General features: G+C 47.2%; 4 protein-coding genes across 5 annotated transcripts; 3 read left to right on the top strand and 1 right to left on the bottom strand.

The window, feature by feature from the left end:
- The first annotated feature begins 281 nt into the window (after nt 1-281).
- Nucleotides 282-8,463, top strand: DLAT (dihydrolipoamide S-acetyltransferase). Its single transcript, XM_027444353.3, has 14 exons — nt 282-618; nt 1,185-1,286; nt 1,614-1,738; nt 1,863-2,019; nt 3,099-3,225; nt 3,495-3,688; nt 4,214-4,376; nt 4,596-4,663; nt 4,955-5,047; nt 5,139-5,246; nt 5,679-5,794; nt 6,067-6,229; nt 6,383-6,519; nt 6,989-8,463. The coding sequence occupies exons 1-14, from the start codon at nt 388-390 to the stop codon at nt 7,116-7,118; spliced, it is 1,914 nt and encodes a 637-aa protein (XP_027300154.3). The 5' UTR covers nt 282-387; the 3' UTR covers nt 7,119-8,463.
- Nucleotides 8,464-9,223: 760 nt separating this feature from the next.
- Nucleotides 9,224-11,989, bottom strand: PIH1D2 (PIH1 domain containing 2). Its single transcript, XM_027444138.2, is given in 6 exon segments — nt 9,224-9,737; nt 9,851-10,116; nt 10,470-10,565; nt 10,568-10,714; nt 11,787-11,948; nt 11,980-11,989. Coding segments are annotated over 6 exon segments (828 nt in total). The 3' UTR covers nt 9,224-9,590.
- On the top strand, nt 11,948-16,586 carry NKAPD1 (NKAP domain containing 1). 2 transcript variants are annotated; one of them, XM_027444358.3, is made up of 5 exons: nt 11,948-12,201; nt 12,533-12,633; nt 13,695-13,850; nt 14,408-14,461; nt 15,253-16,586. In XM_027444358.3, exons 1-5 carry the CDS (start codon nt 12,133-12,135, stop codon nt 15,773-15,775), a joined length of 903 nt encoding a protein of 300 aa, XP_027300159.1. In that variant the 5' UTR covers nt 11,948-12,132; the 3' UTR covers nt 15,776-16,586. The 2 variants fall into 2 exon arrangements, with proteins under 2 accessions (XP_027300159.1, XP_027300160.1); XM_027444359.3 differs by lacking the exon at nt 11,948-12,201 and having other exon boundaries at nt 13,583-13,850.
- A 125-nt stretch (nt 16,587-16,711) lies between these two features.
- SDHD (succinate dehydrogenase complex subunit D) lies at nt 16,712-21,959 on the top strand. The gene is made up of 4 exons (XM_027444365.3): nt 16,712-16,915; nt 17,030-17,134; nt 18,390-18,534; nt 21,296-21,959. Exons 1-4 carry the CDS (start codon nt 16,858-16,860, stop codon nt 21,459-21,461), a joined length of 474 nt encoding a protein of 157 aa, XP_027300166.3. The 5' UTR covers nt 16,712-16,857; the 3' UTR covers nt 21,462-21,959.
- Nucleotides 21,960-22,272: the final 313 nt, after the last annotated feature.

The following is a 22,272-nucleotide window of genomic DNA, read 5'->3' as shown; positions in this document are numbered from 1 at the left end:
CTAGTGCTAGCTTTACGGTGTTGCTGAAAAGAAGTTCTGTTTCGGTGGGTTTATTCGGTGAGGCGTGTGGGATGAGGGGGCTTGGGGTGAGGCGGGAGATTAACTGAAGCTAAACGGGGATTTTATCTAGCCGAACCCTGAGCAAATCCCCCTCTTGAGGACCATCCACCTCCCGCGGATGCCCGCAGCGCTGCGCCGGCCCCGCTCCCGTCAGCGTCCGTCCTTCAGGGTCCCCGCCCGCCGCCATTCCGCGGCGGCCCCGCCCCGCGGCGCTTTCCGGCAGTGCCGTGCCGGGCCGATCCGTGCCGAGCCGAGCCGAGGCGGGCCGGGCCGTGCCCGCAGCGGGAGGTCAGCGAGCGCCGGCGCCCCGGCTCCAGCTGCGGCTCCATGTGGCGGGCGGTGGCCCGACGCCTCGCCCCGGCCGCCGGCCTGGCGCGGGGCTGCCGAGCGCTCAGTGCCGCGGCCATCGGCCCCGGCGCGGCCCTGGGGGCCCGGGCGGGGGCTCCGGGCCGCGGCCCGGCGCTGGGCGGCTCCGCCCGCAGGCCCCGGGGGCTCCTGCCCGCAGCCGTGCCCCGGGTCGGGCCCAGGCGCTGCTGCAGCCTGCCGGCACACCAGAAGGTGAGAGGCGGCCCCGCGACCTTCCCTTCCCCTTCGCCTGCCTTCCTTCCTCGTCTCCGTTCCCTTCCTTCCTGCCCCTTCCCCTATTCCTTTCCCTTTCCCCTCTTCCTTTCCCCTTCTCCCTTCCTTTCTCTTATCTTCTCTCCTTTCCTTTCCTTCCTTTTATCCCTTCCCTTTTTTCTTTCCCTTCCCAGCTGCCCTCCGTGCCCCAGGGGACTCCAGGCTTTCTCGCACTCCCTCAGCTCCTGTACCTCTGTGCTTTTTCCTGAACCTCTTCTTCATTCCCCACCCCTGCACGCCAGGCCCTGCAACTGCCGCACACCAGACCCTGGAAGCACTGTCGGGTTCCCCCTCACCATTATCCCCTTTTCCCTGAACCTCTCTGGGTTCCCTGCTGCTCCTACTCCCCTGACACCCTGGTTTTGGGATCTTTCCTGCAGGCTGGAGGCAGTCCTGACCCACCAGGGGTTGCAGACAGCTTCTCCTCGGTGCCTTGTCCCTGCCCTTTGAGTGGGGTCCCTACAGCCAGGGCTGCACAGGTTTTAATGCTTCCCTTTTCCTCTCAGGTGGCCCTGCCAGCACTGTCCCCCACGATGCAGATGGGCACCATCGCGCGCTGGGAGAAGAAGGAAGGTGACAAGATCGGTGAAGGGGAGCTCATCGCAGAGGTATTCTGAGAGCAGAAGCTGTGCTGCGTTTTTAGTGGGCATTTTGTATGCTATGGGTTCTGTCCCTGGTTGCCCTCACCTGAACCCATGTTTTGGAGACGCTGCTAGGAACAAGCGACCAGCAACTTTTCAGAGTTGGTTGCCACTTTTCACCCCTCTGAGCACGAAGAACACTTAATGTGTTTGAGACCATGCTTTCCCATAGCTGGTGCGACAGGGTGACTTTGCCAGTACTCTGTGCATTATGACCCTACACTGCCAGACTGCAGGGCTCTGAGCTCTCTTGACTTTTATTTTGCTCTAACAGTATCCTGTTCTCTCTCAAAGGTGGAGACAGACAAAGCAACAGTTGGCTTTGAGAGCGTGGAGGAATGCTACTTGGCCAAGATCCTGGTACCAGAAGGAACAAGAGATGTTCCTATTGGGGCCATAATATGTATCACAGTAGAAAAGTAGGTATTTTGCTAACCCTTGAGTTGAATTTTCTCTCTTGGGACTTCTTGGGTGCCCTGTGTGAAAGGTTAAGAGACGGTCACCAGACTGGTTTGGCCATTATGTTCCGTTTTTTTTTCCTAGGCCTGAACATGTTGATGCCTTTAAAAACTACACTCTGGATACTGCAGCATCTGTGCCCCCTGCAGCCTCAGTGCCTCCCCCTCCAGCCGCAGCTCCCTCAGCCCCACCTCAGCCTTCTCCTCAGGCTCCTGGCAGCTCTTACCCTCCTCACATGCAGGTAAGTGAGTGTTGCTGCTGATTTAAGGTTTGTTGCACTCTTTGTCTGTCTTTGGCATTACTAGCTCTAGGGGATTTTGTCACAAGCTCTGTTGGGAGTGGGAGGTTATGAGGTATAAGTGCAGGAGTGCAAGCCCCTTGAATTGTTGCATGCTTTAAGCAGGTGTTTGGGAAGGTCCTAGAAAGTGTTTTATTTTCTCAAAATTGTTTTAGCATCCCAGCTGCCTGTAGGAGAGACTTATTTCTGCAGGATTCTTTTGCAGGCTAGAAAAAAATGTTACATTTGTCTGATTTGAACAGTTTTGGTATATGCAAGCCTTGTACTTTGTGTGAATATGCTCTGAAGGCCCTGCTCAGGTCTTGGAGCAGAACTCCATTGTGTGATACTCTAGTGAGCACACCAGATGTGTTTGTGAGTGGTAATGGTAGACATTCTTTTGAAATAGAAAACTTGAAAATAATGTCCTAGTTACACAGTTGAGACATGTGGAAGCTCATTTGTCTGAGGTGTTACAAAAAATCAGTAGTTGAATAGGGATCTAATCCAAGGCTTCTTGATCTGACTGCATTTTGCTTCTTGATCTGAGTTGAATTTCAGCTACTTAACTTGATTTCCCTCACTTGCCTTATCTGTCCAGTTCTGCTCTAAAGCTATAATCACATGTGCTATGTTTATTGCACTGCAAAATGCACGTGTAAACCTACAGCACCGTTTAAGTGCTTATTGGAGGACAAGTCTGTATAGCTTTTACAGGGGCCGGATATATTTGTCAAAGACAAAGTGTCTTGCTTCAGCCTTCCTTTTAGTCTCTTTAGATTCCCAATGTGATGGTGCTGCTAATGACCTTGATGTATAGTTTTCTTCTTTTTTTCTTTTGCTCGCTTTCTTTCCTTGATAAAAGAAGCCAAACCAGAGATACAGCACACGACTGTGCTTTGCTGTAGCAGAGTCAAGATCTAAGAGTACATTAAAGGTTGGCTGCTCCTTGAGGTTGACATCATTTGGCCAGGAGTAAGAATCATGTTCCTGTCCCTTTTGGATTGCAGCATCTGATGCACTTGTATTCTCTGGCTTCACAGGTCACTCTCCCTGCCCTGTCACCTACCATGACAATGGGCACAGTGCAGAGATGGGAGAAGAAAGTTGGGGAGAAACTGAATGAAGGAGACTTACTGGCGGAAATTGAGACAGATAAAGCCACAATAGGTGAGTCAACTCCAAAGCCAAGAATGGATGATGGCCCCTTAAAAGGAGAGGATTCAGAGTAGCCTCTTCTACCTGTTTTCTGGCTGCTCAGGACGTGAAGATGTGAAGCAATGAAAAAGAGTTACTTTTTTATGCTGCTCGAACTTGTAAAAACACCTGTTCTGCCATCAGTCCCTTATAGTAACATACACTGCACAAAGATGTTTCCCTACGTGTTGCATTGAGAAGATTTTTCTTTTTCAAACCAGTTTTGTTTCTTTCTCTTTCAGGCTTTGAAGTGCAGGAGGAAGGCTACTTGGCAAAAATCTTGGTGCCTGAAGGAACAAGAGACGTGCCATTAGGAACAACCCTCTGCATCATTGTGGAGAAAGAGGCTGATATTCCAGCCTTTGCTGACTACCAGGAGACTGCAGTAGCTGACATGAAGGCACAAGTTCCTCCTCCTCCTCCTCCGCCTCCACCAGTAAGGGCCTTTCGTAGCCAGGGAGGGAAGTTATGCGGACTGCTGAGAATTGCTGGTTGGATCTAAACTGTTCTGTTGGTTTGACTGAGAAGTCTTGACTCCAGTAATAATGTCTGTGATCCTCTGAGTGCCAGGCTAACACATGCACTGAGAATAGATCACTTCTGATGTCATCTGCTTTGCCCTCTGAAAACTGGAGCAGGTTATCATTTGATATGGTCTCTTCTCCAGCCTGTTGCTTGTACCGGTTCTAATGAATCCTTCCTGAAAATTTGGACTATAAATTACTTATTTCACCATTTTGATGTATAGTTCAACAGTTGTAGTTGGTGTTCTGCACGGGAAAGTTTCCGATTTAATTTCTGGTGCTGGGAAACTTCTCTGAGTACTTTCAGGTTGGAGACTATTCTTGTTACTCCCTTGACTGATAATTACATGGTCTTGTTCTCTTATGGCACTGAAGTGAAACCTCTAAGGTGTTTGCAAAATAATCACAGAGCTAATGGCTTTGATTCTTCTGTTAAGGTGGCAACTCCTGCTGCAGCTGCTCCTCCTCCCCAGCCTGCTGTTCCTTCCACTCCACTAGTCCCTGCAGCTGGGCCACCTCCCCGGAAAGGGAGGATCGTGGTTAGTCCCCTGGCGAAGAAACTGGCAGCAGAAAAAGGGATTGACCTTGCACAAGTGAAAGGTAAAGTGCCCTTTGCCTTTCCTGCTCTCTCTGTTAAGTATCTGTTTCTCCGGGTGTGTTCTTGCTTGTTCTGTTCTTTTCTCTGTATCGATAAGATCTTCACTGTGCAGCTTTCTCCACCAGGGACTGTTAGTGACTTATATCTCTGTTGAACAGAGCTTCGTGATGCCCTGTTGCAACTAATTGAAATCCTCTTACATTTTCCTTTGATGCTTTTAGGTACTGGACCAGATGGTAGAATCACAAAGAAAGATGTGGAGTCGTTTGTGCCGCCAAAGGTTGCTCCAGTGAGTAGGTCTGAGATCTGTAAGAATGGGATGCGGAACCATCATCTAGCAGGACTTAGCGCTTTGTGAACTTCAGAGTAGTGTGTAATATTTAATGTGTGTGATTTAATAATCAATTTTAGGGCTTATAATGAACCTAGCTGGGGATCAGAGGTGGGGCTAGAGAGTGGAAATGTCTGCTGCTCACAAGCAAGAGAGGGCATGGCCTCAGCTCTTGTCCTACCTACTGAACTACTCTGCGATTGGTGTTGGGCCAGTCCTGTGAACTGTGCTGTCTTTCTCTGGTTGCAGGCTCCAGCAGCAGAAGCAGTACCTGCAGCTTCTGCAGTTGCAGCAGCACCAGTGGGGACCTTCACGGATATCCCTATCAGCAACATTCGGAGGGTGAGAAGATTTTACTTCCCTGACATCATTATTTGCAGTCATAAATTGTCTGAAATCATTTATTTCTGTCATTTCTGTTGTGTACCCACAGGTCATTGCTCAACGACTGATGCAATCCAAACAAACAATACCTCACTACTACCTTTCTATTGATGTGAACATGGGAAAAGTACTGGTGCTAAGGAAAGAACTCAATCAGGTCAAGTATTTGGGGAGTCGTGGTGAGATTGCGGTTGGGGGAAAACTGCATCAGTTCTGGACTGTCAGTGACAGAACAAGAATTTTTACCAAGGTACTGTGCACTGACTCCTAACTTCCCTGAGAAGGCCACTTAGTATTCTCCTTGAGGGTGAAAAAAATAAAAAATAAAATTTAAACAAAATGTTAATTCTAAGCCAAGTTTGGGGAAAAACAGCCATTTAAAAAAATGGTGCCTTCTTAGATTATGAAGGACATAAAAACTCCTAATCCACCTCCTAAATCATCTTGGCACTTCAAATATTAACGCTTACAGGTAGCATGATTGTTTAGAGAAAATAAGAAAAAACAAGGCTGCATGACAGTGACTATCCAAATTATTTCAGTTAACATGCAAGGGACAAACTGACACCTCAAATCTCTTCCTTTGCAGGAGGTCTCGGATAACATTAAGCTTTCTGTCAATGACTTCATAATTAAAGCAGCTGCTCTGGCATGCTTGAAGGTGCCTGAGGCAAATTCTTCGTGGATGGACACAGTTATTAGGCAGTAAGTTTATGGTACGGTCGAAGCCGGAAACTTTATTTGTTCAGTAGAGAGCTGATTGCAAAGTAGCAGATCTGCTGGTGGGATGTTGAGGAGGGAGGGGAACAGGTATAATGCAACAGTTGAGGGGGTTTAATGAAAATGCTAATATTGAGTCTGAGGCTAGTGTGAGCTGAAACAGTTGTTGCAGACCACATATTAACGTAGAGTTGTCTTAACACCTGAAATTCTTTGTGTCTTGCTAGAGTAACTGGCATCTGTGTTGTGTCTTGCAGAAATCACGTAGTGGACGTTAGCGTTGCAGTGAGTACTCCTGCAGGCCTTATAACACCTATTGTGTTCAATGCACACATAAAGGGCCTGGCTTCCATCAGCAAGGACGTGGTTTCTTTGGCCACTAAAGCCCGAGAAGGTAAACTTCAGCCACATGAATTCCAGGTGAGGAACTGCAGCTGCTAGTAATAACTGCTGCCCTTGTCTTCTGTCCCCGTTCAGAACGAGCAGTCTGTTTTGTGATGTTTCAGTTGTGTTCATTAATATTCCACTTGAAACAGCTTTTCTGAGTTTTCTGTGAATGTTTTTGTCTTGTAGGGTGGTACTTTCACGATTTCCAACTTAGGAATGTATGGGATTAAGAATTTCTCTGCCATAATCAATCCACCTCAAGCCTGCATCCTTGCAGTTGGTTCCTCAGAGAAAAGGCTAGTGCCAGCTGATACTGAGAAAGGGTCAGTATTCATCAGGTTCTGCATGAACTGAGCTTTTGAAATTAAAATTCTGAAATAACAGTTAGTTTTCGAACACTTCCAATAGATCTATTATTTAAGAATAGTTCCTAGTTGTTGACATGCTGCTTTCAACACCTTCTGAAGAAGAATAGGGAGATGTATGTTTCTCCTAATGTTTACGTGAGCCTGTTGCAGTGACTGATAAATGATCTGCCATGTTTGTTCTCAGCTTCCAAGTTAAGGAAAGGCTGACCCTTTCTTTGAAGGGGGGCAGGTTGGGGAATAAGGTATGGAAAAGTGTAAGGGATACACAACAGTTCAGGCATCTGTTCCTGTTTAGCTACTTGGTTAATTTTGTATTTAAGGAATGCTCAAGGGGTGGGTTATAATTCAAGTGCCCTGTGTGAGATAAAGCTGGTTTGACAGTGATTTGCAGAGGATTGTGTTAACTTTTTTTTTCTTTTGTCAGATTTGATGTGGCCAGTGTGATGTCCGTTACACTTAGCTGTGATCATCGTGTTGTAGATGGAGCAGTTGGAGCACAGTGGCTTGCTGAATTCAAGAATTTCCTTGAGAAGCCAGTAACCATGCTGCTATAATTTAACCATGCAAGCAACGTTTTCCTGGGTCACACTGTTTTGTTTTAAACAAGCTATTTAGACTTTAGTGTTCAGACTTATTAAAGAGTTCCTTTTTTTTTTTTTAAAATTTTAAATATGTATTATATTATCTGGTAATGTTATTACCAGTCTGTACAGAAACAAAAGTTTGCAAAAATGCTTTTCAAAGCAATATTACAGCTATACTGTATTTTTATACAGTTAGTGAATTTGCAAACTCTTCCAAAACAGTTAAGCATCCCAGATTTACAAATGATCCAGGCAGAATGCACACTGCACCTGCTTCTACACTAGATTGAATGAAGAGGGGGCACGGTGCATACCAGGTAATTTCATGACCTCAGTGTTCTCCGAAATTTGACTTACAAACATCTCTTCACAGGAGTTCAGATGAGATGGTAACCGAAACGTGCAAGGTAGTAGGTGAATTCCCTTATTATCCTGTTCTGCTGTGGTGGGTGGCAATGACAGATGCACTAAGGGACTGAAGCCCCTGGGAATGGTTTCTCAAAGGCCAAGTGTTAGCATTCCAAAACTCTCTTGGAATTTGGCACTGGTTTGGACATTGTCAGCTTTGGGATCCCTTTTGAGCACTTTAAAGGTGAAAGAGCACTGATACCTGTGGTGTCACAGCTCTCAGATACCACAGGGAGTGTGCTGTCTTTTTGTAGACTTTCACTTAGATGTGCTTTTCATATGAAGACTCTTTACTTGCTTTTCCTCTTGCTAAGTTAGTATCAGGCTACGATGCCATGGAAGTAACTGTTTTGCAGAATATTCAAGAGACTTTGTGTGTTGGAACCCATATAGGCAAATCACACGTGACAATAGTGCCACCAGTGGATGTTAGTCATGTGGGGACTCGAATGTTTGAAAGTTTTTTTCAGGCATTCAAACATAGGAAGCTCTGCATTAGTCACTGGTGCTGCAGTTCTTCCCTGACTTGTCTATGTTGTCCCAGCCTCAGTAAACTGCAGAATGTGCTATCCATGTATATATTGTATGTAAAATGCGTAAGTAGTTTGTTGGACTTGTGTCCAGTTACCCCAGTCATTGTCTCCTGAAAGGGGTACAGTGCTGAACATTCTCAAATTCCCCTTTCCACTTGGAAATGTTCATGTAAAAAGGAGGATTGTGCAGTAATTACAAAGTGATCGGGAGAATTCAACAGGGAGAGAAGTTAACAAAACAAAACAAAAAGATAAAGCTAATCTGTTTTTCTGTATATTGCATTAAGTACTGTCTCCTGTAAAGTTCTGCTACAAAATTCACTAAAGATATTGGAAGAAAATACTATGGAAATTAAATATTTTTGTGGGAACTATTTAATGTCTGGTTGCTGTGATAGCTGGTTTTCATGCCTGGCTTAAGCAAAAAAAAAAAAAAAAGTGCATTAAAATTTGTTGTTTTTTTTTTTTTTTTTTTTTTTTTAAAGATCTAAAATATCTCGGTTCCAGACTTGCTCTAGTGAACCTCTGTTCTATTAAATGTTTGGAATTGACAACTACTAAAATATGTTCCAGTGCTTTTCTCTTCAGTCCTCTGTGTGGCTTGTCATACTGCTATGGCACAGTTAGAGCTGTTCAGCCTTTCAGTCTGATGGTGAAACTCACCCTATTAACCCGAAATTGTAATCACAAGGATTGCAAGATAGCAGCAAACTTGAACCTTCCCAGTTTTCTTGCTCAGTATTCACCAGTACCTCAGGTTCTGGCTAAAGAAGGTACTGATTTCTTCCTGTGTGAAGAACACTAAATAGTTTACCTGACAGTTACATTCCCCGAATGACTCGGGGAATAGCCTTGCAGTCTGAAAAATCCTATCCAGCTTACTTGGTTGGAGTGCTGATAGTGACTTCCAACACTGCTTACAGCCTTCACAAGCCAGCTCAGCTCATGCAATGATAATATTTTAGCTTGTATTTGATTGAAAAGACTACAAAGCCTATTCTAGTTAAGTTCAGCAGGGATTGTCCTAAAGAAAACAGGAACAGCATGCAGGACAACGGGTAGAGCTGTGGATGACACACCTCTGCTAGTTGCTCCAGCATAAAATGCTTGCAGGAGCTGCTCTAACCACATAAATCCAGTAAGCAAAATAATTTATTTAACAATAAAAACACAGAAAAACAATACAACTGTTATTGCCATGTATCTTAAAGCAGAATTCATGAGACAGTAAGGCATGTATGCATCTATGGTTCATTAGGACAGCTGTTAATACATTTGAGTATTCCTTGAGTATTTACAGTCTACTTTTTCCTAAGTTTGGTGATGCTAATTTTCCTCCTGGCTTCCTTTTCTACATGCACTTTCTAAAGGCATTTTGAGGTATTCACCTTTGAAGATGAGGTCAATTAACTCATCGCCAGCTGCAAGTCAGGATGCTCATTCTGGGCTTTTGGTTAGTTCTGTCATCTGTGAACAGGAACTGGACAGGACTTTGAATTCTTTAACACACGGGCTTTGCAACTGACACTGTGACGAACAATACCCCTTTTCCTTTGTTAAATGTTGCTGTAGCCGTTTCCTCATCCACCAATTCTGGCAGATCTAGTTGTAATTTGTATTTTTCAGGAACATTAATGATTATGTCATCCTAAAACAATATTAAAATATGTGATTGATTATTTGACAATGAATTAGCAGCAAGTATTTCTAGGAATTTGATACCAGATAGAAAACAAAAGGTTATTCTTTCTGTTGCCTTACCTTTGAAATTCTCAGATCACACTCAGAAACGGAGCTAACCTTGGGCAATTTAACTTTCAGTTCAATTTGTAATGGCTTCTTGTTTGCATCATTCACAGTGCTCATTTCATAGGCAGGGGTGCTCAGCTCTTCTGGCAGTTCTGTACTGCTAATTTCCTCTATCAGAGGCACTTTAGGCTGTGCAATACTTCCTTTTTTCAGCAGGATAGGAGCACTGCTGTGGTCTTTAGCTTCTATTCTGTGTAGCAACTGATCAAGTGTCAGTTCTTTCAAGAAAACAAAGTTTTTCACATAACAGTCAGTTCCTAAGAACTGTTAACACTGCTTGACAAACTTATTACTAAAATTTTAGCTTTGTAATTAGCAAGTTTGTCAGCTGAAGACTGTAATTTGCAGATTCTCCTTCCCTCGTGATTTGTTTTCACTGCCAAGCTGTTAGAAGTTGCTGTTTTCAGAGCACTGGTAACAGCAGCAACCTCTTCTACTCATCTCAGAGCAAAAGAAACTTTTGTTTCTTTAAGTGCTTGGTTTACGCTTAAGGCAAGAATTGGCGTTGAGGGAGCTTGTTGGCAAAGTCTGTTAGGCCTGCAAAGAAAACTGACAGCAGCTGTCTACATACCCTTCTTTGTGTTCTGATTGAGACAGGGTGTTGGCATCTGCCATCCTTGCAGATGTTGCTGCCTCCTTTCCAGGCTGCCTTTCAGCTTGAATGGCCAACAGTGTATGAAGGTGAAAGAATAAGGTTGCATCGTTCCTCAACGAATTTAAGTGTCATGTGGATCAAATGTTTCATTTTTTCTGGGTTTTCTTCTCCCCTCTGAAGAACATCTGGGTTATATGCAATATCTGTAATACTGTAAAGATCTAAAAAAAAAAAAAAAAAAGTTGCATCAGAATTACTGCTTTGGTAGTATGTCCTGGTTGGCCAGGGCTCAGGTTTTTGGATGTTTATTATGATCACTTGCTTTAGAAGCAAAGAAACTGAATTTGTGGCTGCTGGGCATCATTGAAATTCACCTTCCCAGCAGTGTTTGTGCTCTGGAAGCAGGGGAACGTGACGCACCTCACCGTGAGCACATGTGGCTGGAGAGGCACCTGGCGCATAAAACACCCTGTGGGATTTAGATGGGTGCCAGGTGTGAATCCCTCAGTGTGCCTGGGCAAGGGGAATCAGGATGGGTCTGGTTGGAAGGGACCTCAAAGATCATCCAGTTCCAACCCCCTGCCATGGGCTGGGATGCCACCCACTAGATCAGGTTGCTCAGGGCCTCGTCCAACCTGGCCTTGATCACCTCCAGGGATCACAGAATCATTAAGGTTGGAAGAGCCCTCCAAGATCACCTGGTCCAACCACCCCCTACCACCAATGTCACCACTGAGCCGTGTCCCCAAGCACCACGTCCAACCTCTCCTTGAGCACCCCCAGGGACGGTGACTCCACCACCTCCCTGGGCAACCCGTCGCAATGCCCGACTGCTCTTTCTGAGCAGAAATGTCTCCTAGTTCCCAACCTGAACCTCCCCTGGCACAACCTGAGCCCATTCCCTCTGGTCCTACCGCTGGTTACCGGTGAGAAGAGGCAGACCCCAGCTCCCCACCCCTTCCTTTCAGGGAGTTGCAGAGAGCAGTAAGGTCTGCCCTGAGCCTCCTCTTCAGATTAAACAACCCCAGATGGGGCATCCACAGCTTCTTGGCAGCCTGTTCCAGTGCCTCACCACATTCTGGATGAAGAATTTCCTCCTAGTAACCTAGTATAAACCTCCCCTCTTTTAGTTTAAGACCGTTCCCCCTCATCCTGTCCCTACCTGACTGAGCTGAGCCCTCCATCCTTTCACAACCCCCTTGAAGGCCGCAGCGGGGTCTCCCCTCATCCTCCTCCCCCCGCTTCCCCCCATGCCGCCCCCCAGCTCCCTCAGCCCCCGCTTTATTCCCGCACCCCCATCTCCGGCCGCCCTTTCCAGCGGCCCGGCCCTGACGGGCACGGGCGCCCGGGGGCCTCCGGGGGCCGGCACCGCGCCGCAGCCGCACACGTTAACGAAGAGCGGGGCGGCCCCGCGGGGCTGAGCCCTCAGGCAGAGCCGGGGCTCCGCCAACCCTCCTCAGGAGACTCGAGCAAGGCAGGGGCTCGCCCTCCGCCATTTCCTCCGGCAGGGCCCCGTTGCCGTAGCGACAGGGCCCGGCCCCGTTCCGCCGCCGCAGCCGCCCGGGGGAGGCGCTGGGCCTGGCCGCGTCCGGGGGCCGGGGCCCTGCTGGGGCCGGAGGGGAGCGGAGGGGGCCGGAGGATGGCTCGGGTGCCGGTGGGGAAGGTGCTGCTGCGGAACCTCATGAGGCACACGGGAGCGCACAACAAGGTAGGGCCCGGCCCCGAGCCCCGCCGGAGTTATCGGGGGTCGGGCGGGGGGAAGGCGCCGCCGGGTTTTTGTGAGCAGCGAGGCTGTAAAGCAGCCGGGTGGGTGCCTTATCGTTCCCGCAGTGTGCTTTGGGTGGCAGCGAAGAAGTTTCGGCTTCTGGGAGCGTGCCCGGCGCGGTGTAGGAGCTCCGTGGTCCTCAGCAAACCGCGACCTGAGCTCCTGCTGGCCCGGCCGAGCGGTGAATTTCACGTGTTCGTGGAGGGTTCGCTCCCCCGCTGAGCTGGGGGCTGCTGTAACACGCTTACGTTTTTTTCCTTTTTGTGGCTTTCAGATCCAGGAAGAGACAGAAATGTGGAAAATCAGGGAGTGGGAGAAGCAGACAGAAGAGACATACTGGAGGAGGCGAAGCAGGATGCTGTCGGACACCTCCAGGTGGGCACCACTTGTGTGGAGGACATAACTGTCCTGGCACAGTCACTGAACCCTTTTGCTTTATAATGCTGTAGGAGTATTTTGTGCTGGCCATCCCCTAATAATGTAGGAATACCACATAAGGCATGGAGTCCCTGGAAGGAAGTCAGACCTGCACTTAAATCTGACTATTTATCTTTGCATCTACGTGTATAGTCTTCAAAATACAACCGGAAGTAGGCCGGGCTCTGTGAAAGAGCTGGAATAAGAAGTGCTGGAGTTGTAGGTCAGAATGGTGTGAGGAAAGTCTAAATGTGTTGGCCTTCAAGTTATCAGTAACCAAAGTTGTTGTAGTATGGGGTCCTGCTCTGGTACAACATTGGTATTGTCCACCTTTTAAGCAGTATTATGCGAAAACAAGCTGGTTTGGTGGGGATTGCAAGTGGAGATTTGTTTCCTTTTTTTAAATGCTGGGACAACATGGCAGAAATGTAAATGCTGCAGGAAGTGGTTTTGGTATCTCGGGGAAGAACACCTTGCAGACTCGTGCCAAGTGCACAGGTGCTGCTTCGCTCAGGAAGTGTGGCACAGAGCAAGCCGCAGACATGTGAGATGGCTTAGAGCTGTTGGTGCTTGTTGGTGGATTTTCAGTTTTAGTACTGATACCTAATCAAGCTAATTCCAGTTAAGTCAGTTCTGCTTCCCAAGTTCCTCATTTGCCGACTTCTACTAGCAGCTATGTCTCACTGCATGTTGCTAGTCTGCTCCAGCAGAGTATTCTGAAGGAGGAGAACTGCATTTTTGTGGCCGGCAAGGTAACCCCTTCCTCTAATTCAGTGTGTTGGCTGAGAATTTTGCCATGCACTGTAGGCAGTAGTAAGTGTGAAAACCAGCGTTAGCTCGTGAACTGGTTTGTGAGAGCTCTTAATGGTGACTGTCCGTTAAAATGATAGTTGGTCTTCTTGCATAGATGGACACTCAAGACTTGCTGGATTTTTGCTCCCCTCGCTGGACTAACCCCTTGCTCAGAAAGTTTCTCCATCAGAACTGACAGCTGAAGGACAACTGTTCTCTTTCTGCAGCAGTCGGATGCGCAGTGATGGCTTCGATGACGAGGGTCACAGGGCCGACTGGAAAACAAAGAACTCACAGTTTCTTGACCCAGTCGAAGATGATTTGCTTAGAGCACGGTCCTGGAATAAAAAGCTCTATGAATGTGAAGCCAACATGCCTGACAGGTCTGTGGGGTGTTTTAATGTTCTCTGATTGTAACTATAATTGGAGCACCTTTCTGGAGTCCTGTACCAAAATATTAGTGTGTTACTCCTGTCGATATGTACTCCTATAAAATAGCATTTCATCTCATTTTGAGAATGAGTAAGTAAGAGGCACAAACATTTGCACTGTCACAGAGTATCTGATTTGAATTTGTCTACAGAGTTCCTAAGTCACAATAAGCCACAAAAGCTAAGCCCTAAGTTTACCACCTAAGCTTGGTATTTATTTCTTTGCCCAAGGAACTGATAAAAGTCTAAAGAAGTGCAACACAGTGCTCCCCAGAGTTCTTTTAAAGAAATGGAACTTATATTATTAGAAGTAGGAAGGAGCCTGAAAACATCAAATGTCTTTAAATAGTACTAATCAAATCAGTTGTTTTTTCTTTCCTTCTTTCCTTGTTGGGAAGGTTCTGATTTCCTTTCTTGTGTCTAAACTCATTCTGTGGCTCTGTCTTTTCAGAACCTTTTTTCCCCTTAAACACTTCTCTGCTTTTAATACGTGTTTCTGCTTCTTACAGATGGGGTCACAGTGGCTATAAAGAGCTATACCCTGAAGAATTTGATACAGACAGGTAAAGCAAACAGATTCAGAGATGTATCCTGAGTCTTGTCAGGGTATGCAGGGAATTTTACAAACTGAATTATTGTAAGTTTTGGTTTTAGATCTACCTTTAATGGCAAAGCAACACTGTTTAGTTACGGATACCCACTGAAAACAACTAGTCCATTAATGTGGTTCCCTCCTGTCTGAGTCTTAGGGGAGGATTGTCTCCTGTAGTAATTAGACATTCAGCTTGAGCTTGAGTTACTGAAATGCTGTGAATTGTGGAGGGTCTGCCTGAGCCAGCAGGGAAACAGAAGTAGGCTGAATCCAAATCAGGTCAGTAGACACACTGTCAAATACCAGCTCCGGATTCCCCACTGCATTGTAGTGTGTCTGGTTTCAGTGTTAGTCCGTATTTGGAGAAAATCAACCCTCCCAGACCCCTGGAAAGTGGAGACTTAGCTGTAAAATGAGATCTTAGAGTTAATTATGTTAAGTTGCACCTAGCAGTCATCAAGTACAAAATTTGTCAGGCTTACAGATTTGAAATAGCCTGCTGTAAATTATTTTTTTTTTGTCACTTGATGGCTTTCAGTACATGTTGTCATTGGCTCTGCCTTGAATACCTTGATCAGGGGTATTAGTAAGGTGTGGTCCAAGCTGTTAACAAGCATTTGAAACAAAAATGCAGCCACTACATCCACTCCCCTGCACTGTTCAGTTGAGTCAATGGATTTGCTAACAACTTGGATATAGAAAAGGCTCAGCTGCTATGTGCCTGCCCATCTGGTTTCTTCTGGTGATCCTTTGTTCTTGCAGTGACCAGCAAGAAGGAGAGGAACAGAACGCTGTTAATGGGAAGAAAAAATCTCATTTGAGAAAGCAAACTGCCCACGGGTCGCACAAACGGAAAAGAACAAAGAAATCGCACAAGAAGAAGCAAAAAAAGCGTTCGCACAAAAAGCGAAAGAAAAAGAAAAAGGAGCAGGGGAGGACGTCGTCAGATTCTTCCCAGGAGAGCGAATGCTCCGATGAGGAGACTTCAGGCACTCGCAAGGGGAAACACAAGCGCAAGAAAAAGACCAGGAAAGTGCCTGTCAGGGAACCTACCTCGTCTTCTGGGCAGGAAAGTGACTTTTCCCATGCAAGCAGCTCAACCACCAGCAGCTCTGAGGACAGTGAATCTGAGGAGAAAAAAGAGAAACGGCCCCCCAGAAAGAGAAAGAAACGTCACAATTCTGTGTCGGAGAGACACGCCGAAGTACCAGAGAAGAGGAGCAAGAGGAAGAACTGGAAGGTGGCTGCAGATGATAAATCTGAGGATAGCTCAGATGAGGACTGACGAGGAATTGCTGAGTCCAGGCTGTGGCTCAGGCAATACGGTAGAGGACAGAGGCAGGTATTTTCCTTTCAGCACTGCCCCGTCCTTCAGCATTTTTCAGCACTGTGGTTTATCCTTCCTCCCAGCCCCCGGGGGGAACTGAGCCTTGGCAGCCAGCAGGAGCTGCCCCTTGCTTCTCCTTGACTCGGTGCTCAGGAAGGTGGGGGAGCAGTTTCCTGCCTCGCAGGTTGGCTTGTCCTGCCGGCTTCGGATTTGCTTGATGTGACCAGGTTGATCTTCGATGCACAGAAACGTGACAGGCTGTCTGCAGGGGGGGGGGCAGGCATGTTTGCACCATTTTTATTTGTTTTAATTAAGTTTTAACAGTTTGTTTCTTTTGGGTTACTCAATTAATGACCAAAACTTGCAATAAGAGACACGAAGTCCATCAGCTGAGCTGCTAACAAAGGAAGTATCACTGGATTTACCCTCTGGTAACTGTGTCTTTCCCACTCCCACAGCAGCAGAGCTTTGTGGCACAGGCTCAACTGGATGCGGATGGGAGCATGAGGGAATGCTCTCATTCTGGCAGGAGGTGTGGTGCAAGAAACTCGTGCGTTTGCTTGTTTGAGACGTCTTTCCAAACCCTGGCACAGGCTGGAGATTGCCTTGCCTTCCTCCTCTCCAGAGGGCTGCTGCACCCCTTTGTGCCAGCAGAGAGCCCTCGGCAGGCGCCGTGTGCTATTCACGGAGAAGGGCAGAGGCCGGATCTCGGCGCCGGGCAGCAGCCAGGCCTTCTTCTGACGAGACAAATAAATCCGGAGCTGTTTGAGGGCTCGGTGCTTGCTTTGACAGAGAGCCGGGGGGCGGAACAGAACCCTGGGAGAGCGGGAGGGGGCTGGGGGCGAGACGGGACGGGGCGAGGGGGGTCTGGAGGCACCTCAGCAGGGCCGGGCAGGGCACCACACGAAGCCGGAGCCCCCGCCGAGCCGGGCCGGGCCCCAGGGAGCCCTTCACGGCCGCTGAGGGAGGTGGCGGAGCAGCGGAGGCCGCTCCCCGCCCGCTCCTTCCCGTTCCGGTGCCCTTGAGGGGGGAGACGCAAGATGGCGGCGGCGGCGCTGATGCGGGCCGGGCTGGGGGGGGGCCGCGGAGCGCGGACGGGTGAGTGGTGCGGCACGGCCCGAGCCTGCCCGTGTCCCTTCGTCTGTTTGTCCCTTTTCGTCTTCTTGTCTCTTTGTCCCCGGCCCTGACCGCCCCCCACTCGTCTCTCCGCAGCTCTCCTCACCAGGAGCCTCCTCCTCCTCCGCCGCCGCCTGGGGGTGCTGCCGGCACTCGCCTCAGCCGCTCCGATCCGGGGGAGCCACGGGCAGCAGGGTCACGGTACGTCCCGGCACGGCCCCCTGCGGCTGTCCGTGGGTCTGTCTGTCCGTGGGGGGTGCCCCGCACCCAGCCGTGCTGAGCGGCCGCAGGGCGCTGCGGGGGGTGTGGGAGCAGCGAACCCGCTCCCTGAGGCGTTCACACGGGTGTTGTCGTGCTAAACGCTTCGTGCCGCCGCCCGCACGGTGACCTGGCGGTGGGTAAGGAGGGTGGAAGGTGTAACAGCAGCAGCAGAAGTGAAGGTGAGTGTTGGGCCTGGCCCCGCTGTGAGAAGCGCGGTGAGGCTGAGGACGCTGCGCAGCCCTCACAACGCGGCTTGGAAGTGGGAAGAAACGTTGGGGAGAGCGGAGCCTTCACCACGACCGGACGGCTTCCTTCTCGCTCGGGCTTTCAGGCTAAACACACTTCATACACATGCCGCGAAGCCTCCTTGGCCATGGTATACCCTAGGGACGGTTATGAGTCCACAGCAGAGATCCTTCCCGTGTTTTACTGCAGGTTTCTTTGCTTTCTTTATCCCGTTGCTTTGCTGTCTGGTTTGTTTCTATTTGCAAAAAGGAGCAAAAGCATTTGGCTGCTGGTTTGAATATGGAAGTGTTAGGCAAGCACCCTGGGGGTATTGATTTCTGCAGGTAATTACGCATTGTCAATTCTGGATGTTTTTTGCTTGGGCTGGTGCTGATAATTGTGGTTCAGGGTATCGCTTGTGAAATTAGGTGTTTGGCTTCCTCTAAAACTGATTTTTTTCCCCCTCCTTAACAGTATCTGTGCGCTTCTAGAAGGTAAGAGTTAGTCACAGAGCTTCCTACCCAGCATGTCCGTGTCTGGAGTCCCCTGTTACACGGTCCACATTGTACCCAACCGAGCATCAGTGGAGGGCTGAAGTCCTCTGGCTTCCAGATTGCTTCTGGGTCACACACCAGTGTGATGGTCCCAGAAATTTACTCTGTGACTTGGGTTGTGAGGACTTGTGTTTGTTTTGACCTCACCCGTTGAGCTTCTGCTTCTTTGAATTAAAAGACGCTTCTTTTTCTCAGTGGCAGCAAAGAAGAGTATTTAAAATAAACCCTCCAGGCACTGTAAAATAGATGTATTTTCTCTTCCAGTTATTCAGAGACTTCTTGATTTTGCTCAGACGGAAATGTAGTAGTCAGGTTGGAAAAAAACAGGTCCTTGGGTGGCATCGATGGGAGGAGGTGTGTGTGAGGCTGCAGCACCCAGAGCAGGAACGTTGCACTCACAGTCCTTCACCTTGCAGGCGGCTCCAAGGCTGCGTCCTTGCACTGGACAAGCGAGCGAGCTGTCAGTGTCCTCTTGCTGGGCCTCCTCCCCGCAGCCTACCTATGCCCTGGACCGGCCGTGGACTACTCCCTGGCTGCAGCCCTCACTCTCCACGGCCACTGGTAAGCTCAGTAGGTTCCTCAAAACTGTCAGTGAACTGTCAGTGACCTTTAACAAGACTTGCTGTACCTTGGTGTTTCTCTGTCACACTGTTCTGTATGTCAGAAGGCAGGACACATGTTGGTACTAAGGAATCTGTAAACTAAACATTCTGTAGTGTTCTCCTGTATGATATGAAACCCAAAGTCCTGCCTTGGAGAACTGCCTTGGTACTGGCTGTGTAGAATCTTGGATGGTTTTGTCTTCTAAAAGAAGTGATGTTTTATGAACAGAGGGAATAGGAACAGGGCAGACCTGCATAAAACAACTTCTAAGGTTCTGAGCCATGGGTTGCTTTGTACATCTTAATGGTGATGAGATTCTGCCTAAAGAAGAGTTCAGAACAAACATTGCAGTGGAGATGTTTTGACCTTAATCATTTTCTTGATTCTTGCAAAACAGATGCTTGCTTACGTTCTGAAGCACAGTTCTGCTGTGGTCTTTCATGTGGGTAGGCCTGGCTTTCTGTCCTTTATGAATCTAGGAGTGGATCCAGCTGTGTGGGTGGCCCAACTGGCAGCAGTTACATTCTTGAGGTGCTGCTGCTCTGCAGTTCCTTGCAGCAGCGATAAGGCAATTTAAATGGACTTAGGGGTGAGAGGTTTCTTAAATCTCAGTTCTGCCCTTAGGGAGTTGCAGCAGGGATTCTTGCACTTTCTGGCAGCTCCTTCCCAAAGCTCTCCAATCTAGCACAGAATTCATCAGAAACGCGTCTGTCCTTGAACTTGGTTGACAGAGCTCTTTCAAATATAAAGCAGGTAAAGCAAATCCTGCATGCTTTGGAACACTTCTCTGCTTGCTGGGCACGTGCATTTCAGTTCCAGGCAGTGGGACAGGCTGTTGCAGCCCACTGTGTTGAAATGAGTTCCTGGAGTGACACTCGGTGTTGATGCACACAGCTTTGATTCGTCAGTTAATGTCTCTTACCCAGCATCAGGACTTTTCATACTGGGAATCATTTCTTTGTAAGCGGCGTGGGGATTTCCCCATGAGAAAAATATTTTGCTGCTTCTGTGCAGCTCTGCCATAGCTTTCAGCAGAGAGAATCCACATCCTCCCCCACATCTTGCTTGTGTTGTTCCCTTTTTAAGCTGAGAAGTTGTTCCAGTACCAAACTCTTATTTTTACAAAGTGTGGATGCAAGAATCTAAATCCTACACAGAAAAGTCCTCCTCTAGAGCTTTCATATGTATTCAATGCTAGAATATCTTTTAAAGAAAAAAGATGATTTGCTTGCCTTAAAAGTTTAGTTGATTGCCTAACAGATCAGATAATCCCTCTAATAGCTGATCAGAAACTACAGAGGAATTCTGCATATATTTTTGAGGGGATTTCTTTCACCTTTTGCTGTGTTTTGCTATCAGAAATACTATTCTAAAATATTATTACACTTTGTCAAGACACCTGGGGCCATCTTTTGCTGTTTTCACTGGTGTGTAATAAATATTTCTCTGCCCAGCAAAGCTGCTCTGTTTTGAACTAGGTCGTGTGTCTACCACAGGCCAGCTGCTTCCCACTAATTCCCTTTCATGTTCTCAGGGCCACTTGTGTTTTCTCTCAAGGGCTTTGTGTGGTTTAATTAGTCTGTGGTCAAGTCACACAGTAATTTTGCTGACAATTCTTGGCATGACTCAAGTTTATTTTGCTGTGTAAAGTGAAGATCTGTTGAAGATCCTTTATCAGCGCTCCAGCTGAAGGACAACCTGTGAATCCCACGTTGGGTATGCCTTACTGCCTTACTTGTCTGTTCCTAGAGCAGTTCATGGTGCAGGTGCATGCCGCTTGCACTTCTGACCTTACTCCACCATTCAGTGACAGGCAGTAGCTATAATAATTCAAGAATTAGTTGCCTTTCAGATTGCTTCCACTTTCTGCTCCTCTTTTGTGTATCTAGGACTTACTCGCACCCCTTGTCTCACACTCAACATCACAAAGGTATCAGAGTCCCATCAGAGTGAAGCTGAGCTCTGTTCTCTTGGGGTAGAATCTGCTGCAGGACTTTGAAACTTGCCAGGCCACCAGCATGGCTTAACTTATGGGAGACAGGTCCTTCAGCTTCACGTTAGACCAAGGCAAAATTCTAGGAAGAAGATTGTTGCAGTAAGTGTGCTTCTCGTTTTCACCAAGTTGCCATCTGTCATCACAGAAAGTAAATACAACTGCTTCTGGGAAGAGAACTACCCCAGCAGGATGATAGAGCCCTCTGTCTTGCTGTTGCTGAATGGTTTAAATCTGGACCACAGAATTCAAGAAAAGTCTGACAGATGTAGGAAAAAAAACAGAGTATGCTAATCTCCAACTGTTTTCTAATCTCAATACACATCCTTGAGTCTTGTGTGCATTTGTGACAAGGGTCAGTCACAGAGTTTGGGCAAGAAATGCATTTCCTTTGGTCTGTTTTCTTCAGTCCTTCAAAATCAGGTTAGCTGGAGGCAGATCTCTGGAAGAGCTGTGCTCAGCACCTTCTTTCCTCAGCATTGTTAAGAAATCTCCAAGCCAGTATATCTGTATTTTAATAGAACATGTGAAATGTTTTTATGTATTTTCAGTACATGCATCTGCTTTCTGAGTGGGAACTAGACTTTGGTAATAACGGTTGGTGATAGGTGGTGGAAAAACAGACAGTTTGAGCCATTTTAGCAGGGCAGTCACAGTAGAGTGCCTGCCGGTGGATTTTCATGAGGCATGCTCTCCTGATTTCAGCTCGTTTCTCTCATTCTTTAGGGGTCTTGGACAGGTTATAACTGACTACGTCCATGGAGAGACACCCATTAAAGTGGCCAATACAGGTCTGTACATTCTGTCGGCCGTGACCTTCGCTGGCCTCTGCTACTTTAACTATAACGACGTCGGTATCTGCAAGGCTGTTGCCATGCTGTGGAGCCTCTGAGGTGCGACAAGACTCTGACAAACACAATTGTTCATTGCTGCCTTCGCTTTACCATATTTTTACTGATGTGTTTGAGATGAGAAATGAATAACCAAGAGTCTGTAGTATGTAAATTCTGCAGCCACTTCATCATTTTTTTTGATTTATTGCAAGAGCATTAAAAATCTTAGAAAGGAAGTAGAAGATACAAAGTGGATAATGTCCAGGTGAGAGTGAGTAGATTAAAGCTGCACTGCAAATTTGGAGTAATTAAGTATATCAAAGATGGAAAGTATAGCTGAAGATAACTTTCATTATAATGGCAGCTTTCCATGACTGGTTTTCTAAAATAGTCTCCTGCTTTGTAAAGCAAACTTGGTGAAAATTGAACTGTTATTTCTGACATCACAACTGAACTGTATGTAAGGCACTCCCTGTCATTCTTTTGATCCTGAGAGTTGAGGTAGAAAAGGAAATACTTTTTTCTTAATCCATACAATAAAGAATTTACAGAAATTGCATGTGTGTTTCTGAGTGATTTTTAATACTGCTATTTTTCTCTGCAGATCTCTTCTAAAATCACATTCAAATACTTACAGCTCTATCTCTGCTTTATGTCACTTAAATGTTATAGAACAGATATTGTTATGAATATGTATCGTCCTTCTTTCCTAAAGGGTTGACATACTCTTGACTTCATAGAAGAGTAATTTCCATAATAAAATAAAGCAATAACTGACTTAGACTTTTGCAGATTAATTCGAGGAGACAAATAGCATATGGCTTTCATAGTTTCCCTGCAACCTGTACACTCAGGTGCAGCATTTTGTGT

The sequence above is a fragment of the Anas platyrhynchos genome, chromosome 25 (genome assembly GCF_047663525.1).
Source record: "Anas platyrhynchos isolate ZD024472 breed Pekin duck chromosome 25, IASCAAS_PekinDuck_T2T, whole genome shotgun sequence".
NCBI classification, from domain to species: domain Eukaryota; kingdom Metazoa; phylum Chordata; class Aves; order Anseriformes; family Anatidae; genus Anas; species Anas platyrhynchos.
The sequence above is the reverse complement of the archived record's forward strand: the minus strand, read 5'-3'. Positions and strand labels throughout refer to the sequence as shown.

Coding starts and splice junctions, on each gene's coding strand:
- DLAT (XM_027444353.3), top strand. CDS start 388: ATGTGGCGGGCGGTGGCCCGACGCCTCGCCCCGGCCGCCGGCCTGGCG. Junction 4,377..4,595: donor TGACCTTGCACAAGTGAAAG/GTAAAGTGCCCT, acceptor TGATGCTTTTAG/GTACTGGACCAGATGGTAGA. Junction 5,247..5,678: donor TAAGGAAAGAACTCAATCAG/GTCAAGTATTTG, acceptor CTTCCTTTGCAG/GAGGTCTCGGATAACATTAA.
- NKAPD1 (XM_027444358.3), top strand. CDS start 12,133: ATGGCTCGGGTGCCGGTGGGGAAGGTGCTGCTGCGGAACCTCATGAGG. Junction 12,202..12,532: donor ACACGGGAGCGCACAACAAG/GTAGGGCCCGGC, acceptor TGTGGCTTTCAG/ATCCAGGAAGAGACAGAAAT. Junction 12,634..13,694: donor ATGCTGTCGGACACCTCCAG/GTGGGCACCACT, acceptor CTCTTTCTGCAG/CAGTCGGATGCGCAGTGATG.
- SDHD (XM_027444365.3), top strand. CDS start 16,858: ATGGCGGCGGCGGCGCTGATGCGGGCCGGGCTGGGGGGGGGCCGCGGA. Junction 17,135..18,389: donor CCACGGGCAGCAGGGTCACG/GTACGTCCCGGC, acceptor TTCACCTTGCAG/GCGGCTCCAAGGCTGCGTCC. Junction 18,535..21,295: donor CTCACTCTCCACGGCCACTG/GTAAGCTCAGTA, acceptor CTCATTCTTTAG/GGGTCTTGGACAGGTTATAA.